General features: G+C 39.0%; 1 protein-coding gene across 3 annotated transcripts; it reads right to left on the bottom strand.

Annotated features, from left to right (window-relative positions):
• Positions 1–1,043: 1,043 nt before the first annotated feature.
• On the bottom strand, positions 1,044–16,489 carry BZW1 (basic leucine zipper and W2 domains 1). Of its 3 annotated transcripts, none has more exons than NM_001206613.2 (12): positions 16,360–16,489; positions 15,111–15,184; positions 12,949–13,125; positions 11,213–11,307; positions 10,383–10,448; positions 9,648–9,783; positions 8,803–8,912; positions 8,487–8,657; positions 7,954–8,100; positions 7,269–7,407; positions 6,136–6,258; positions 1,044–5,525 (listed from the first exon to the last, which is right to left on the bottom strand). In NM_001206613.2, the coding sequence occupies exons 2-12, from the start codon at positions 15,172–15,174 to the stop codon at positions 5,494–5,496; spliced, it is 1,260 nt and encodes a 419-aa protein (NP_001193542.1). In that variant the 5' UTR covers positions 15,175–15,184; positions 16,360–16,489; the 3' UTR covers positions 1,044–5,493. The 3 variants fall into 3 exon arrangements, with proteins under 3 accessions (NP_001193542.1, XP_059748302.1, XP_024855583.1); XM_059892319.1 differs by having other exon boundaries at positions 3,853–5,525; positions 15,855–16,440; XM_024999815.2 differs by lacking the exons at positions 11,213–11,307; positions 15,111–15,184; positions 16,360–16,489 and having other exon boundaries at positions 3,853–5,525; positions 12,943–13,026.
• Between the last annotated feature and the right edge of the window lie 816 nt (positions 16,490–17,305).

Below are 17,305 nucleotides of genomic sequence, written 5' to 3'. Positions count from 1 at the left end.
TGGCAACCCACTCCAGTGTTCTTGCCTGGAGAATCCCAGGGATGGGGGAGCCTGGTGGGCTGCTGTCTATGGGGTCGCACAGAGTCGGACACGACTGAAGTGACTTAGCAGCAGCAGCAGCACTCTTGATTACCTGCTCCGTTCCACAGGCCTGAATTTTGACACCCAGTCCTGCTCACCTCCATAGTCCTAAACTCAGCAAAGCATCTCTGCTGAATGAGACTCTAATCCTGGCCACATCAGTCACAGCAACCCTAACTACTGAAGAGAAATCTTGGATTAATCTTGTCAAATTCATGTAACAGAGTTAATTCTACATGTAAACATCCCCAGAAGTTCATTTTTTTATACACTCAACTTCAGTATTCTAATCTAGGAAACACCAGACTTATTCCTTCACATATTCAACTAAAATTTAATGCTTGCTGCTACTAAGCCACTTCAGTTGTGTCTGACTCTGTACGACCCCATAGACGGCAGCCCACCAGGCTCCCCTATCCCTGGGATTCTCCACGCAAGAACACTGGAGTGGGTTGCCATCTCCTTCAATGCATGAAAGTGAAAAGTGAAAGTGAAGTCGCTCTGTCACATCCGACCTTCAACGACCCCATGGACTGCAGCCTTCCAGGCTCCTCCGTCCATGGGATTTTCCAGGCAAGAGTACTGGAGTGGGGTGCCATTGCCTTCTCCGTAAGAGATGCTGATGGCTTCAATTCAGGTGATGGCTTTGGAGAGAAGTGATTTTGTAATTGGAATGGGCAGTATTTGATCTCTTAGATGTGAGAAGGAAAGAGAAGGGACCTGAAGCTTTCTGGAGAGGGTAGATGGCATTTTTTGAATGTGCACAGGTTTGGATGGGAGTTTGAAGTACATGTGAGTCAAACGAAAGCAAACATTATCTGGAGATAACTGTCTTCTGAGGGCACAAGCCTTTTGATGGTTTTTAAACACGAAGGCAAAACAGAAAGGACCAGGAAAAGGACCTAGTTTTCAACAACTCCAGCACTCAAAGGTTATTGACAACAACCAGTGCAAGTCATTGCTCTTCTTTTTACATTAGTAAGGAGTTCATGAAATTTTATTCAACTTCAAGGGTACAGGCAAGAAGCAAATTTCACAGTTAAACACAGAAATAATGCAGCAATGTAATTACTGGCTTGAACGGCTGTACTTGAGGTTGTTCAGAGTGTCAAGAACTATCTGGATTATCAGCTATCCCGTTTTCTCCATTCTTCAGCTGTTTGCCATGCCAGGATCCATTAATCCTAACTAGAATGGAAATAAAGTGTACTTACAGAGATAATATTTTATTCTTAAGATGCCAGAGAATGTAGAACACCTTTCTGAATAGAGTATTTTTCAGTCTGTATTTCCCCAATGTTTACCTCTAAGTCAACTTGAAGCACAGCCTTCAGGAGTTCAGCTTTAAAAAAAATGGTTTAAACTATTTTCATCCTAAGATATTTTAAAATGGTTATTACACTGACTGGAAATTCCCTGAAACAACTCAATTATATTTGATAACTTTGTAGCACCCCAAATTCATTATACATATTGAATGCATAGTTTGCAGACCTACACTAATACAACTATAAACATTCTAATTGTATCACAGTTTAATGAGATATTGGTCCCTCTCGATAAAGTCTACGAAGCAAAGGACTGAATAGATTTGTTGCCGCTGTCTCCTCTAGGGCACTAGAGTAGGCACAAGCAGTTGAAGCCTTTACTTAAAGGTTAATTGAGTTAATAACTTGACAGCAATTGAGTGAATTTGTAAAATATTCTCACCCTTTTTTCAATTCATTAAGAGGTGAAATTATAATCTTGGAATAAAGATAAAAGGATTATAAGTGCATTGGAAAATTAAAACGACTGGATTTGGTATGGTGGCTAATAGCCATAGTTATATAGAAAGAAAAAAAAATAGAGGGAAAGGGAGTTTGGAAATCTTTCTGATCCAAACCAAATTTCATACAATTATGCAAGATTGTGTTTAAGTACAAATCCACTGCAATTCAAGTTTTTTAGACAGAGGCCAATTATAAATTCATTATTTTGAAGTCAAAAGCACTTATTTTCTAGATTCCGCTTATATAAAGCCATCTAAAAACATATTTCTTAATAATTATATGTGAAACCATTAGGCCTCAGTAGGCTGGTGAACAGACATACTCTTTATCAATACTAGAGCACTAATATTTTACATGAAAGATCACAGCAAGGCAGTTTACTAGAATTGTCACAGAAATGCAATAGCCTGTTTAACATGGCACCTGTAAATAGCATCGGAGGAAATTTTTACAAAGGTAATTCAGTAGTCTAGGTATTAATAAAGTACACTAAAACTTTGGCATCTATGTTACATTTTCAACCAGCCAATAATAGTTCTATCAGTTCCTGCAAGCAGCTTACTTGGGTATGACTGTAGACTCACTGGTAAAATTTCAATGCCATTTATCAATGTGTTATACCTACTTTAATTAGATCATTCACCTAGGATTTTAACTGATTTTTATAGATGAGAAGGAACCTGAATGGTTCTAATTATGAATACATTTCCAAATCAAGCAAGAATCGATCAAGACGTCCAAAGCCAACGGGAAATGATTTGTCTCATGCCTGTGGCAGGAAGGGTGTAAAGCATAGCTGTTAAATGATGGTGACTGGCAGAAAACAATACTGCTTCAGGATTTGGACACACATAAAGGTATGTCTGCCAATGCAAACGTCTGCCACTAGGTGGTCCTCCCCTTAAAAAATACATTAGGGTGTGAGTTCTCAAATGGGGGCAGTGTCACTCCCAAACAGGACCTCCAAACCCCCCTTATTCTTTTCATGTAAAAAGCAGATACAATACATATACAGCATATATGTGATACTAAAATTCATTGGGGGAATTCCCTGGTGGTCCAGTGGTTAGGACTCCATGTTTTCAATGCTGAGGGCACACGTTCAAACCCTGGTTGGGGAACTGAGATCCTGCAAGCCACGTAGTATGGCCAAAAAAAATTCACTGGTGTACTGTTAAAGTTTAAAATGCTTTAGGGATAGGGTTGATGAGAAAAAAACCCTTAAAAACATTGAATTGGAAATAAATCTCAGTCATAAGCATTTCTTCTCCCCACCATCACTATGCTGTGTTAAAATATCCTGTGGCATTTGGAATTTTCTTAAGAATATAATAAATGTCTCTAGGACAATACTCCCAGAATAATTAAGAAATTTAATCAGCTCTAAGTACACATTTAATTATGGTATCTAAGAGGAGATTTATCCTTAGAAACTGACACCAAGTTAGGAAAATCAATGAACATTTATCGGATCATGATTACAAGTACAATCTTAACATCTATATTTACATATTTGAGGTTGGCACTGGCAGCTGAGACTCAAAATTGCCACTTAAAATTCAGAATGAAAATCTGCTAAGTCTTTTTAGAAAGCATTCCCTTTCTTTACACTACACTGTCATAGGTGACATCCATTTACTGTTAATATTGTAGTAAGTAAACACTACCTTGTCATTATGAAGGAAAAAACTGATCAAAGATCATAATGTAGTTTTCTGGAAAACTACATACACTTTCACTATACACAGTATATAATAAACAAGGTACACTCTGTACTGCAGCAACATGCAATGGTTTGGTTGTAGAAATGTTAATGTAATTTCTGCTACATCAGAATTCTGTGAAGTTGGGAGTCATAAGGATGAAAAGAGCAATTATTTAATGGTTACACAGTAGATACATCTGACACATAACATACAGTTACCACTAGGTATCAGCATGGAATTTACAAACAAAAACTAAAAAAAAAAAAAAAAAAGAAGACTGACCTATATAAACCTAAGTGTAAGGATGGACTTTATTTTTTAAAAAAAGTCTTTTGAGGACTACAAATTACAAAGTAAAAGCAGATCACTATGTAGAAACCTAGTGAATACATTTTGCCTGTGCATGAAAGCTTTATCAAAAGTCATTCATTTAACAACTTCACCCCCTTCACAATGGTATCAATTATAATGCTCTTCATAAGGTTATATCTTTATTTCAAACTATATTACATGTTATTCCCTCAAGATAAACTTCTAAACACAAATTCTTGGCTCATAAGAATGGCACCTTTGAAAAAGGCAATTCCCACCCAAGTCTCTTGTGGCATTATTCCAAGTTTGTTTCTTTCACCAGTCAAAAAACTTGCAAAGTGTTCACTTTCAACATGAAATCTTTCCAGCAAAAAGCGTGGCCACACTTTGTTTTCTAATGACTACATATAAAGACAGGTAGCAGCAAGAAAAGATGGAAAGTAAACAGGCAGCCATTAAAATAAATGGATCAACTGTATAGAAGAGATATTTGGCTCATGGCAATTAGAAAAACTGGCAACTAGGTTAACAGCCAGATAATTGAGTCATAAATGAACCTGTGAAGAGAATGAAGCTGGTCCACTATGACCAAGTAGGAATACATCATTATCACCTCACTTCACTCTTTACAACAAATACGCTAAGCCAACAGGCAATATTGAGTTGTATTTGGAGTCCCAGTTAGAACATGCTGATCATTTTTCTTTCAACAATTTTCTGGGTTTAGTACAGTCATTTGCTTTACTCGCACTATTTTCAGTCCTCTCTCATGAATCTAAGTGCAGGGTAAGTGTAAAATACTTTAAATGACAAGGCTTTTTCCAAGGTATATTTGAAAATGGCTTTGTGAAAAGAATATTCATTTGTTTTGTGTGGAAAGAAACAAACTGAATGCAGAAGTTTCTCAATGGGGAAAAGCTTAATTTTTCTCTTCCCACTACCTTTGCCACATACAATTTCCCAAATACCCCACTTTCAAGTTTGTTCTCCATGGCTTCATTTTAGGGAATGAAAATCAGAGAGCAGACAATTGAGCTCAAGTACATCTGGGGCTAAAAATGCCAAGAAAATGTTAACATGGAAGCAATGGTCCAGATACTCAAGATTCATGTTAATGAATTCAATTACTGTATATGATAGTTTTCATTGATGAGCAGGGCTTTGGGCATATCAAATTATCACACAAATCATTGCCTTCTGAGACATTGGATACTTTTACAGTTTAATTTGCAAACAGAATTTTTATAACAAATTATTTTTAACCAAATCATATCTTGAAAACTGTTTATATAGAAAACCCAGGGAATAAAGTGAACTGTTCATTGTGGAAGGCCTTAAATTACATTATTACAGTAGAAAATACAGGAGGTAGAAGATAACTGAAAAGACTAATGCAACATCAGATTCAAATCTATAGCTCCTGCAGCTACTTAAAACATGGTTTTAGAAACTAAATCCAACATTTCCAGTAACCATAGAAACAGTTAAAATAAAATTTGCCATGAAAGCCCTTATATCATGCTTGATATAGGGAGGTAGGAAGATGTAAGAACCAGGACACATGAGACATGACATTTTATCTACAACTCCTGTTTGCTTTACTGAGGGTGTAGTTTCAAAATTCAGTCACCTTCTTCAGCTTCAGACTCAGATTCTAGAAAAGGGGAAAAGTGCAATCAAGCATTACATGATATCAGAAAGTAAAAGTTCCATTTATTAACTTTACTTAAAAAAATTTTTATTAATAATGATCTACTCATGAGGATATCAAAAAGTATGCATCTGTGAATCTCAAAATTCATAAATATTTGGACTTCCCTGGTGGCTCAAATGATAAAGAAATCTGCAATGCAGGAAACCCGGGTTCAGTCCTGGGGTTGGGAAGATCCCCTGGAGGGCATGGCAACCCAACTCCAGTATTCTTGCCTGGAGAATTCCATGGACAGAGGAGTCTGGGAGGCTACAGCCCATGGGGTTCCAGAGTTGGACATGAGTGATTGACTAATACACACATTCTCAAAATTTTCAATTTTCCTAAGAATTTTAGTATTATGGCCAATTCATCAAAATACCTGAAGTCCAGTTTTCCTCCCCTGCCTTAAAGTAAATGAGTTTTTGGAGGTGTGTCATGAATGAACAAAAATCTGTACTTTAGGTACAAAATGGTATCTGAATGAAAGATGACATGTATGGACATATTCTTGTCCACATTAAAATAAGTTCTCAGGCTTTACCAAACAGACTGCACAAATGAAAAGACTTACCTTCTTCAGCATTTTTGAGCCACTCTACAAACTTTTTCATTTGCTCAAGGAAGACACTCTTCCCCTTGGCAACGTGTGCATCTTTATACCATTTTAGAATGGGTTCTTCACTCAGAACTTCAGCTGTAAAGAAGAGAACAACCTTTACATTTGTGGAGTATTCATACAGTACTTCCATAACTAAGGCAGAGTTAGAAACTCCCTAAGGTGCACATACCTCATTAGCAATTTTGTTTTTATTGAAATGTAGAGGAAAACCAATTATTTTTGTTGCTTACAAAAACAAATCTGTATTCAACACTCAACTAGTTTCTTCAACAAATTTTTTAAAGAAAAGTAGAAAAGATGAAATGAGAACCATATACTAAGAAACTTTTTATCAACTTGTAGAGTGATTCTCTCAACCAAAGGCAACCTGATCCCCTGGGGACATCAGACAATGTGTACAGACGCTGCTGGTTGTTGCACTGGGGAGATGTGCTACTGGTGCCTGCTGGCTGATGCCAGGGATGCTGATAAACACTCTATAATGCACGGGACAGCCATCTACAAAACAGCTTTCTGGCCCAAAACAGTAGTGTCAAGGCTGAGAAATCTTGTGATAAATGATTAGGGATATTTGATAGATAATTAAAAAGATTATTTTACGTGTGGTACTGTGATTTTACTTAAAAGTCCAGTGTTTTATCGATAAAATTAAAAGTTATTTATTAACTTTTCCAGAATTTTAAATGAGGATTTTAAAGACTTACTTCTAAATCTGGAGGAAGTAAGTGGAGGTATAGATACTTTAAGGAAACCTAACCACAAGTTGATAATCACCAAAGCACAGGGTGCTAAAAAAAAAAAAAAAATCTGGGGATGCAGGTGGGCCTCTAGGTTTAAAATATGGGAACCAAGAAAATCATTTGTCTGGGGAAGAGGACTGCAGCAGGTGAAGTCTGAGGCTCATCAAGAAGGCTTTAGAGATGTTTTAATGATAATGCACTAAAATGTATCCAATTATTTCAGACAACTCAGCCCTATGATTAGAGTGAAATACTTTAGGGTGCTGATGTTCAGAGAACTATTCATTAGAATTATTGAGTTTTCTAGGTTTTGCAATAAACATATTAACAAAATTCAAAATTTACCTTTATAAAAAAGCACCACTATTTTCTGGAAGGCTTTCATGAAATGAATGTTGTCATAGCAGTACTCCTGAATCTTCAGTAACAGAGTCAGCTCAGACTGACCTTGAGTTGTAAAGGCAGCAAGTAGAGGGCTGTATTGCTTTTAAAGGGAAAAGAGAAAAGATTTAGTCATTCAGTACAATGGATTTGTACTGAATGTACTGAATTGGGTACATTCAGTACAAACTCCTAAAAGACCACAACTCATCTTTTACAATCACTATATATTCTGTTAGTGGAAGTTTTTTGTTTTGTTTTGTTTTAAAAAGGCAGAAAAATCTCTTAAGCATTTAAATCAAAGAGGCAATACTAAACCAAGGATTCCAGATAACTCCAACTACAATCTTAATATTTTAAAGGGAAAAAAGAGAGAATCCTCCTATTTTTCAATATTCTTTCAAAAGCAAACACCAAATTATAGGTTTAAGCTACTTTTAAACATGTATTTGTTTTTATCCTGTGAGCAACAGAAAGCCCAAGTTAAGACTTTTTAAAAGATTATCACCAATATTTAATGTTATTTGTCTACTTACTGGTGGTTTACCCCCAGAAACCATAGGATTTGATAAATCCTTTTGGAAAAGTTCAGACAGTGCACTTATCCCCACTTACAAAAATAATGTTTTATCAGGCACAATTCTAATACCTTCAAGTGCTTGATGGCTTGCTCTGCTACAAGCTCCTCTTTTTTGTTCCATTCCACAGTGCTCATTACGCTGGACCACACTATTCCAATGACAACGGGTTCTGGGATGTTGTTTTTTTTCATTTCTTCCTTGACATACAAAATTATCTGCAAAGAATCCAAATTTCGTGCAGAAATAAGTATAATATTTAGTATAGAACTAAGTTTGATACTATACGTATCAAACTTACAAAAAGCATAAGACCTTTCCATGCAACTAGCAAAGACCCGGAGACCACATACAACCACATAACTTTTAAAACTAGAAGGTATAGACTTCTACTTCTAAACCTTATGTTACACATAAGCACACTACCTAAGAAAAGCCCATGATGGAAACAGAAAGGTCTGTCTATTGGCCTGCACCCTACAAAATCCCCAACTATTTGGATTTTGGGGCACATGTTAGGCACCAAATATGAAAAAGACTGAGGCAAAGCCCCAGCATAACATTCTACAGCTATTATTAAAACTCACCCTGGTGAAATACTTACATCCTTAAATGGATCACCACGGGACATCTGTTCTTGAAGTTCTTTCTGGAGTTCCTTACGAGCTCCTATGGTTTGCTGATTCCGAACATATTCTGAAAGCTCTTTCAAGCCTGCCTCAGTAAAATACTTTGTGAAGTGTTCAACGCTTTGTTTATTGGCAGGAAAAAGTTCCTGAAATGAGAATTTAATCTGGTTAAATGGTCTTCAAATCATTCAAAAAACACTTTCCCTCTTCTCACAGATTAAAAATGGGAAAGCTGCCGATCACATTTTCCTTAAGTGTTGTCAAGAAAGTGAAGAATGAAAAGTCACAAACCATCAGTCTGTTATCCATGCTCACTTTCCGAAGACTTGCAGCTACTGCATTGATATCTTTTTCATTTATCCATGATTTAAAGAGCTTTACAGCAAAAGCTGCTGAAACCCCTGTAGAAAAACAGAGCTTATTTAACAGAAGTACCTTCATGGATTTCAATGACTTTGTCTCCCCATGTCCTCTCTCTGAAGGTCCAGCACACAGGATTATTCACTTTATCCCCAAACCTACCCCTAAACCTCCCTCTGCCACTGTTTACCAACCCATTCCAATTCCTCTACTCTACCACTTGTTAGTTGTGTACTGTTAGTCAAGTTAGATTTTTATGATGTGTAAAATAAGAGTGACGATTCTTACATTTGACAGGGTTGTTCTGAGAATTACATTAAGGCATGTTAAATACTCAGTAATCAAAGCAGTAAAAAAAAAAATTAGCTTTTAAGTTACTGTACAGAACAATTTAACTATGGAAATCATAAAAGGGAACTTGTTTTTCTTTTCAGCTTGCCATTTCCCCCATTTCTCTATTCAAAATGTTCCCAAGTGTCCCAATTGGAATTAATCTCTCTGGGTTTCCACAGCATTTCTATTTTTACTTTACAATCAATCACATTTTGTCTAGACCCTGGATATTTGGTGTGTGTCTAAATGCTAAAGTTATACATTAAATGACTGAAATGAAATGAACCAATTAAATTCAAGGATACTAGTTAAAAAAACTATCACTATCACAAGTCGAATCTATACAAACTATATCCTAACTTTTATATCAGTTCATCTTTTATGCTCTTATCTACACCACTCTCAGCCAACTAGAGATTATCCATTTATGAAAGGTTGATTACCTTCTTTAACCAAATTCTCATTGTAAAGGCTATTAAGAATGGATGCATTAAGTGTTCCATTAGCCAGAAGAACACCAGTCAACATAGCCAGCTTGTTCCTTTCCGACTCTGAAAAACCCTTTAAGAACAGCAGCAGCTATAAAAGTAAATAGTCAAGGGTTAAAAGAAAGAGCAACTGTATTATATAAAGAGAAGCAGTAAAGCATATTATATTGGTTAAAACTATGGGCTCTGAGGTCTAACCACTCAAGTTTATATCTGTTATAATACTGAATAATCTTAGGCAAGTCACTTAACCTCTGGCGCAGTCTCATCTCGTTCATGTATTTTACACATGTAAATGTGTAAAATAAAACTTGCTACACAGGGCTTTTGAGAGTATTGAATGAGTTAAAATTAACTTTACCAAATTTTCTGTGCACTGATATGTATACTATCTGACTCTGACAGCAAGCATGGTAAATTTCTCTTTGTCAAGGTATTTAGCTCTGATCTGTTACTCTGACTTTTGAACAAACTCCACTTGGATTTTTACCCCTTTGCCACTTGTTTGAACACAGAACTAAGAAACAGTGTACAGCAAATTAAACTACATGATATACTCCAAACTTCATTTCAAAGACAGCCCACCTAAATATCTAAAATTATCTCAAATCCATGGCAGAATTAGGATTTAACATCCCCTTCTTTGGCCCCCAACCTTTTGTTTTCCACAAAGGATATTGCTGCTCATACCTTTTTAACTTCATCTTCAAAACCTTTCTCCAGGTATTTGTAGCGCCTGATTAACTTGTTAAAAACCTGTAAGAATTAATGAAGGAACTGAATAACTTCATATGTAGAAATGTCAGATACCCAAAAGATCTAAATCAGGGAAACTAAGACCTCTCCACAGTATCTCTAGAACAGCAAAGAAATGAGCCTTTCATTAGATGTTTAATCAGCTTAGGAAGTCTTGTCCTTTCCAAAATCCTACAATATACCAATAATGTTAACACTTTAATCACCAGCCCCAATAGACTTTTATTGCCAAAGTATCAAAGCACAAATTAATTACTGCTCAAATACAAGTCATTTACCTATCTGTAGGATATTAACAGATGATCATAAAATATAGTTCTACTTTCTGAATGACAAAGACAACAACCCTTAGGTTAGATATACTTGTATGAACTTTCAAATGAGATTTTGACTGATAAAGAAGCTAATCTGCCTATAACTCATTCAACTTTAAAAAGCTATATGTAGAGTAATTTAATGATGGAAATCATGATAGGGAACTGATTTTCCTTTTTCAGCTTGACTTTTTTCCTTAAAAAAAAAAAAAAATGAATTAATTCTAGAAAAACAAACAAGAAAAGGAAAAGTTAATTCAATTTTTTTCCTATTTTTTTTTTCTTCAATGCATTTTTAAGTTTCCAAATCATACTGTACACCAAGAACACCTCTAAACTTTCAGCTCAAATTCCTTCAACCTTCTACCACCAACCTCTTAAAAACAGACTATTCCTTAAACATTAGCCAAATGGATAACAGCTAACTGAATTATGTAAAGTTTAATTTACCTGAGCAAATGCTTGCATGGTCTCTAGGTCTTCTTGTGCTGCAAACACACAGACATCTGTACGCATCATGTCATCTGCCAGTGTACCACCTGGGGCTAAAGTATATTTCACAAAAAAAATTGCAATGACATTCATTTAAAATTAATAATTATTTCAACCTTTCTTTCTGATTTCACAGTTCCACCACTGAGCAACTGTTTGACTACATGCAAGCTATGGAAGACTCTCTAAGCCTCCATTCTTCATGTACATAAATAACAGTTCTCATTCCAGCAGGCTGGTATGAGGTTCAATACAATGTTACTGTGAAAACATTTTGGAATATTTTAGGGAGCCATGGAAATGACATTACCAGCATCAACTGAGGATATATAACTAAGTAGCACATTCTGTTAAGATATCCTGAGCTGCTGAGAGTGAAGGCAGGAGTAAATTAGCAGGGCTATGAGTAGAAATATAATGTGAGCCACATAATGTAATTCTAAATCTCCTAGCAGCCACATTAAAAATAAGAAGTGAAATTAATTTTGATATACTTTAACCCAACACATCAAAAATATTAACACTTTAGTATTCAAAGTATTATTGAGATGTCTTATTCTATTTAACATTGTCTTCAAAATCCAATGTGTACTCTCAATTTGTACTCGGCACATTCTAAGTGATTGATAATTAGCTAGTGACTAATACATAGAAGAATGCAGAATTAGGCTTCAGTTACTTGTTGTTCAATTGCTAAGCTGTGTCCAACTCCGCCACCCTATGGACTCAGGTATAGTACTGTCCTGAATTGACTCCAGGACTCTAGTGGACACCAAAATCTGTCAGTACTCAAGTCCCTTATATAAAAGGGAATGTGTGTGCTTAGTCACTCAGTTGTGTCCGACTCTTTGTGAACCAACCGACTGTAACCCACCAGGCTCCTTTGTCCCTGGGGATCCTCCAGGCCAGAATATTGGAGTGGGTTGCCATGCCCTCCTCCAGAGGATCTTCCCAACCCAAGGATAAAACCCAGGTCTCCTGCATTGCAGGCAGATTCCTTACTACCTGAGCCACCAGGGAAGCCCATGAATACTGGAGTGGGTAGCCTATCCCTTCTCCAGGGGATCTCCCCAACCCAGGAATTGAACCAGGGTTACCAGGGGCATAGTATTTGTATACAACCTGCATTTATCCTTCTGTATATTTTAACGGTCTCTAGGTTGTACGTAATATCAAATACAACGTAAATGCTAAAAAATAGTTGCTGGATACAGAAAATGCAAGTTTTACTTTTTGGAACTTTCTGCTCCTCCCCTCCCTGGAAAATTTTTGATCCACAGTTGAGTTGAATCCATGGATGTGGAACTTTGGATATGGAGGCTTGTCTGTATGAAGTATTTGGTAAGACAGAACAAGAGATACAGATTTCTTCATTAACTCAGAGTATGCAAACATGAGTTGGAAAAATCACTGATGACAGATGTTTTGGGACTTATGTATCCGACTGAAAAGTCTTCTCCAAATGTTATGGTTCTGTCATGGGTTTCAAATATAAAGCTATACAGAGCAAGGCGATCTGCAAATTTACTATAATTGGAGAAGGGAAAAAAAAAGTGAAAATCCATAGGGGGTAAAAAAAAAGAAAACAAACAGAAACAAAGCCATCCTGATTTGATATGTCTGTCAAACAGTTCATATGCTGGGTTTTACATAATCCCCATACAACACACTTCTCATAAGACCCGGACACTTACCCAGCATTCCGCCAGCCACCAGGATGTCAAAGAGTGTTTCTGCATATCGTCGGTAATCAAGTTTTGCTCCAGAAGCATCAAGAAACTTTGCTACTGCTTCCAAATCAGTACCAGTTTCAGTTAAGCCTTGAATAATGCAGTCTTGAAACTGAGTAGGGTCAAACCTCTCTTTTTCATCTGGAGGGAAAACCCCAAAACATTTAAGTTTTAAAAGGGCATGAAACCACTGCCCTATGAAGCTCTAACTACTGAGTAAGTTAACCACATTCATTACAATTTCACTTATTTCAATACCTGGAAAAAACAAACGCTACTTAATTGCCTAAGACCTGTAACACAAGCAAACACAACAGGGGACTAAATACACATCCTTTGCAAGTTGCACCTCTACGAGTGCAAGACAGGACTGCCTATCACAAGAAGTGTATGGCTTTTCTCTATTTTTTCACACAGGTCTCCTAAGTGACCTAAATGAGCTGGTGTGTTCCTACTGCTAGGAGACAATTTCCACCTGGAATGTGTCAAATTCAAGATATCTTCTATACCTCAGGTAAACTTTATTCCTGAGTGAAATTTTGTCTAAGTATGGACACCTCTTGATTTTCTTTAAATGACCATAACACTTTCTACTTAAAAAAAAAAATCACTCTAATACTTATTAAGGTAATTTCTAGAAAGTACATTTTTTGAGTATCCAATACATGACATGCAGCAGTTATGAGTAGGGGCTCTGGATTTAAACTGCCTGATTTAAACTGAGATCAGCACTTAGCTATCTGAAGTTGAGCAACTTAGTGCATTCTTCATGTCTGAATGTTCCTGAGGTAAATGGTGATTAAGAGTAGGATCCATCTCATGAAGTTGTTCTGAATATTAAACGACATAAATAAAATAGAAAGCACACTAAGCAGTGCCTTGGGTATATACCTAGCCTTTACTGTGCTGCTGTTACACACTCCAGGGTAGGGTTTGATTTCCCTATCTAGGTTAGATGATGTCTTAATTTCTACATAGCACCAGGGTGACCAAAGTTTGCCTAGGACTTTTCTTGTTTCAACACTGAAAGGCTTATGTCCTGGGAACTCTATTCAGTCCCAGGCAAATCAGGATCCAATTATCAAGAACTAAGAGACCATGAGTTATCTCAATCTGCAACTGGGAAAGTGACATATCTTCCTGATACTAACAACAATATTAAAACTACTTGATAATGTATTATACCAGATAACATATACAGGCTTTTCCATTATAGAATTGTTCTGGTTCCCAACTATTCTTCCTCTTGAGAAAATTTACTGGCCTAAAACTTAATGAATCTTCAAAGACTAGAATCAAAACACTCCTTGTTCCCTGCTGTAAGGTGGCAGGCTACAATTAGAAATTAGAAGATTATTTAATATACATCTCAAAGTGTCTGCCACTCAGGGTTGAAAAACATAATTTATAACCAGTAGCCAACCCAGTTCTTTATTTCCTAAAAGTTTCCTGTAAGATAAGGTCAATATGTACTTTTGAGCAATAACATTGAAAAGTTTAGGGGTAAAACATTAAAGCTAATAAAAAATATATCTGAGACCACATCTCATTTAACTTTATATCGTGAGTTGCTACAGTATTCAATATTCCCCAAAGTATATAATAAAACACAAGTAGTTAATGCAATTCTTGTGCTTTAAAACAAAAACCTAAGTCTGTGAGGAAATAGTTTCAAAAGACAGTGCAATGTGAACTCTGTTCCATAATTAACTTCCATGGGTTAAAGTCTGATTTTTCTCTCACAAATGTTCACATAGCTTGGATGAAACTAGTAATCACATTAGGAGTTCTCCTTTTATAAATTGACTTTTTCTCTCAACCAAAATCTTGCTTAAATGAAATTTAGCGAGTGAAAATGAAGCCCTGAAGTCCATACTTTTTTTTTCTGTTTAGAGTCACTATATGTTCACAATAAAGACCAGCTTGCTTAGATCTATGTTGATATCACAAATCTTAAAAGCAGAAGAAACAGTAAAGATATCTGACATGGCAGTCAACTACAAATTCAAGCTCCTTTCTGGCACTTTCTCTTTAAGTTTTAATACTAAGCAATAGCCTGCCAGAGGAACCAAAATATAAGTTATTCTGGAGGTCTGCAGAGAAGATATTAAAATATAAATATTTACCTCTTTTTCTGGTTTTAAAACGCTGGCCTGATAGCGTTGGCTTTTGCTGCTTTTGATTATTCATAAAAGACACCCTAAAGGGGGAAAATAAGGCCTTAAAAATATCAGTGCCATAACATCCATTTTAAAAACAAAGCATCAAACCTTGGCCTAGTCACGGATAAACTACATAGAACATACACTTTCAGCCTAGCAGTAGACCTGGGAAGGCATAAAGAATTACCTTTGCTTGATTAAATGTAAGTTCAAAACCTGCATTTCTCTCTACAATTTAAAGATGAAATGTGAAGGCCACTTTTAAATGACTTCACAGCGCCACTGCGACTAGTGGCAATTCACCCATCATAAGCACAGTCTCCTCCTTGTTCCTGTTTAAATTCGCCTTCATCTTCCACTACTCTGAGCACCACAGAGGGCTAACAGAAACGACCACCGTAATTAGCAGGTATCCAAAACATGTATGTTAATTTAAAGACGCTATCAGAAGGCTAATCCCTTCATCCGAGGGCAGCACCACCCTACCCTCAAGTCGTGCCCGGGACCGTAGCGGTGGCTTGCACCACTCCAGCCGGCAAAAGGTGGCTGAGAGCGGGCCTAGCCTCCTCCACCCCATACCTTACAAGGCAAGCCTCCTGCCGGGGCACGTGTCTCCCCATTCAACCCTTCCCGGGCCTCCAGCCCAGCGACGGATAATCCACCCCCGCCCAAGGGCTGCTCCTCGCCCGCAGCCCCTTCTCCACTGACCCCGTGGTCGGCGGTGGCGGCCGCCGCAACGAGCGGACCAAAGGCGCCGAGGCGCTTCGCGCCGGGGGCCCCGCCGCCCCGTACATCCGCCCGCCCTCCAGCGAAAGCAGCGGCGGTGGAGGCGGGCGCAGTGGTGGTGGCGGCCCCGCCGCCCCGCCCGCCGGAACCCCCACGCGTACATCACCCAACAGAGGCCGCGGCGGCTTTGTTACCCAGGCCGGGCAGGGCTGGACGAGGGCCTCCCTCGCCCACTGCCTCCGTCGGTAGAGCCGCGGGGCACACCCGCGCCCCGCGTTCCGGCCCGGGCAGCCGCCTCTCGACCTCCCCGCTGAAGCAGCCGCTCCGACCCCCGAATCCAAGCTCGAGATCTGGTCCGGCTTCATGCGGCGGCCTCCGCCCGGGCCCATCCAAATCCGGCCGCACAGGACCCACCGGCTCCCTCACCCTCTACCCAGCGACTAGGGGCCGCAATCTCGGCCCGAGATGAGCAAGCCCAGCGACTCACCGAATTTAAGGCGATGAGAAAAGAGCCAGAAACCCCGGAGGTGGCAGCAACTGCGGCGGTGTCTCCTCTGCTACCGGAACTAACGCCAGGAGGAGGAGGAGGAAAGAGGTGCCACCCCCGCCCCGGCCGGTCTCCTATCGCGAGATTTCTTCCCCCGGTGCCCTACCCACCCTTCTCCACCCCTCCTGGATCACCGCTCAGCGGCCTAGGGTGGGAAAGGAAGCGAACGTGATTTTCAAAGATTCTTTATTCTTTTATTGGGTTCCCGATTTCCCGGACTTAGACTAGACTAGCCCATCTTTCTTCCACCGCCGTGTCCTCCGGCCTCTTAGTTAGCACCTGGAGGGGGTTGGGAGAACGAATATCCCCCACCACCCCCGCCGGTGCCGAGGAAGTTGGATACGTCCGTCCCCAGTCCCTTCCGCACCGACCCTTCCACCCACTCCCCCTCCCACACCCTCCCCCTGCGCCGGAAGTTGAAGCCGGAAGTCTGGGGACGCCCAGGACGTTCGTGGGTAGGAGCGGAGTTTAGTAAGGAGGTTTTTTTCTGTCCTCTTCTCCGACTGAAGTTGGAAAGAGCTTGCACAGGCTAAGTCCGAAGCGGGGCAACGTTGCTCCGCGATGGTGGCTGGGTGGGGTCGTGTACTACCACTGCTAGGAGCGAGGAAAATCCAGGTAGGGATCAGAAGGAAGTTTGGTCCTCCGACTGCGGCCGCCATCCTTGCAGTGGTCTCCGTAGTTCCCTCCTGAGTATGATGCGCTGGAGGATTTGTTAAAACGCACTGCTGAGACTCACCTGAATCCCATCGGTGTGGAACCCAAGAATGTGCATTTCTAACAAGTTCCTTTTGATGCTTAATGCTGTCAGTCAAGGGACCATAAAGAAAGCTCAGCGCCTAAGAACTGATGCTTTTGAACTGTGTCCAGGTTTCTAACATCCACAGTG

This window comes from Bos taurus, chromosome 2, assembly GCF_002263795.3.
Source record: "Bos taurus isolate L1 Dominette 01449 registration number 42190680 breed Hereford chromosome 2, ARS-UCD2.0, whole genome shotgun sequence".
In the NCBI taxonomy this organism is placed as follows: domain Eukaryota; kingdom Metazoa; phylum Chordata; class Mammalia; order Artiodactyla; family Bovidae; genus Bos; species Bos taurus.
The sequence above is the reverse complement of the archived record's forward strand: the minus strand, read 5'-3'. Positions and strand labels throughout refer to the sequence as shown.

Excerpts from the sequence above, each read along its gene's own strand:
- BZW1 (XM_059892319.1), bottom strand. The coding sequence starts at position 16,261 with ATGGGCCCGGGCGGAGGCCGCCGCATGAAGCCGGACCAGATCTCGAGC. Across the intron at positions 8,658-8,802 it reads GCATGGATAACAGACTGATG|GAACTTTTTCCTGCCAATAA; the intron begins GTTTGTGACTTT and ends TTCTCATTTCAG. Across the intron at positions 6,259-7,268 it reads AGTGGTGCTTTTTTATAAAG|CTGAAGTTCTGAGTGAAGAA; the intron begins GTAAATTTTGAA and ends TCTTCTTTACAG.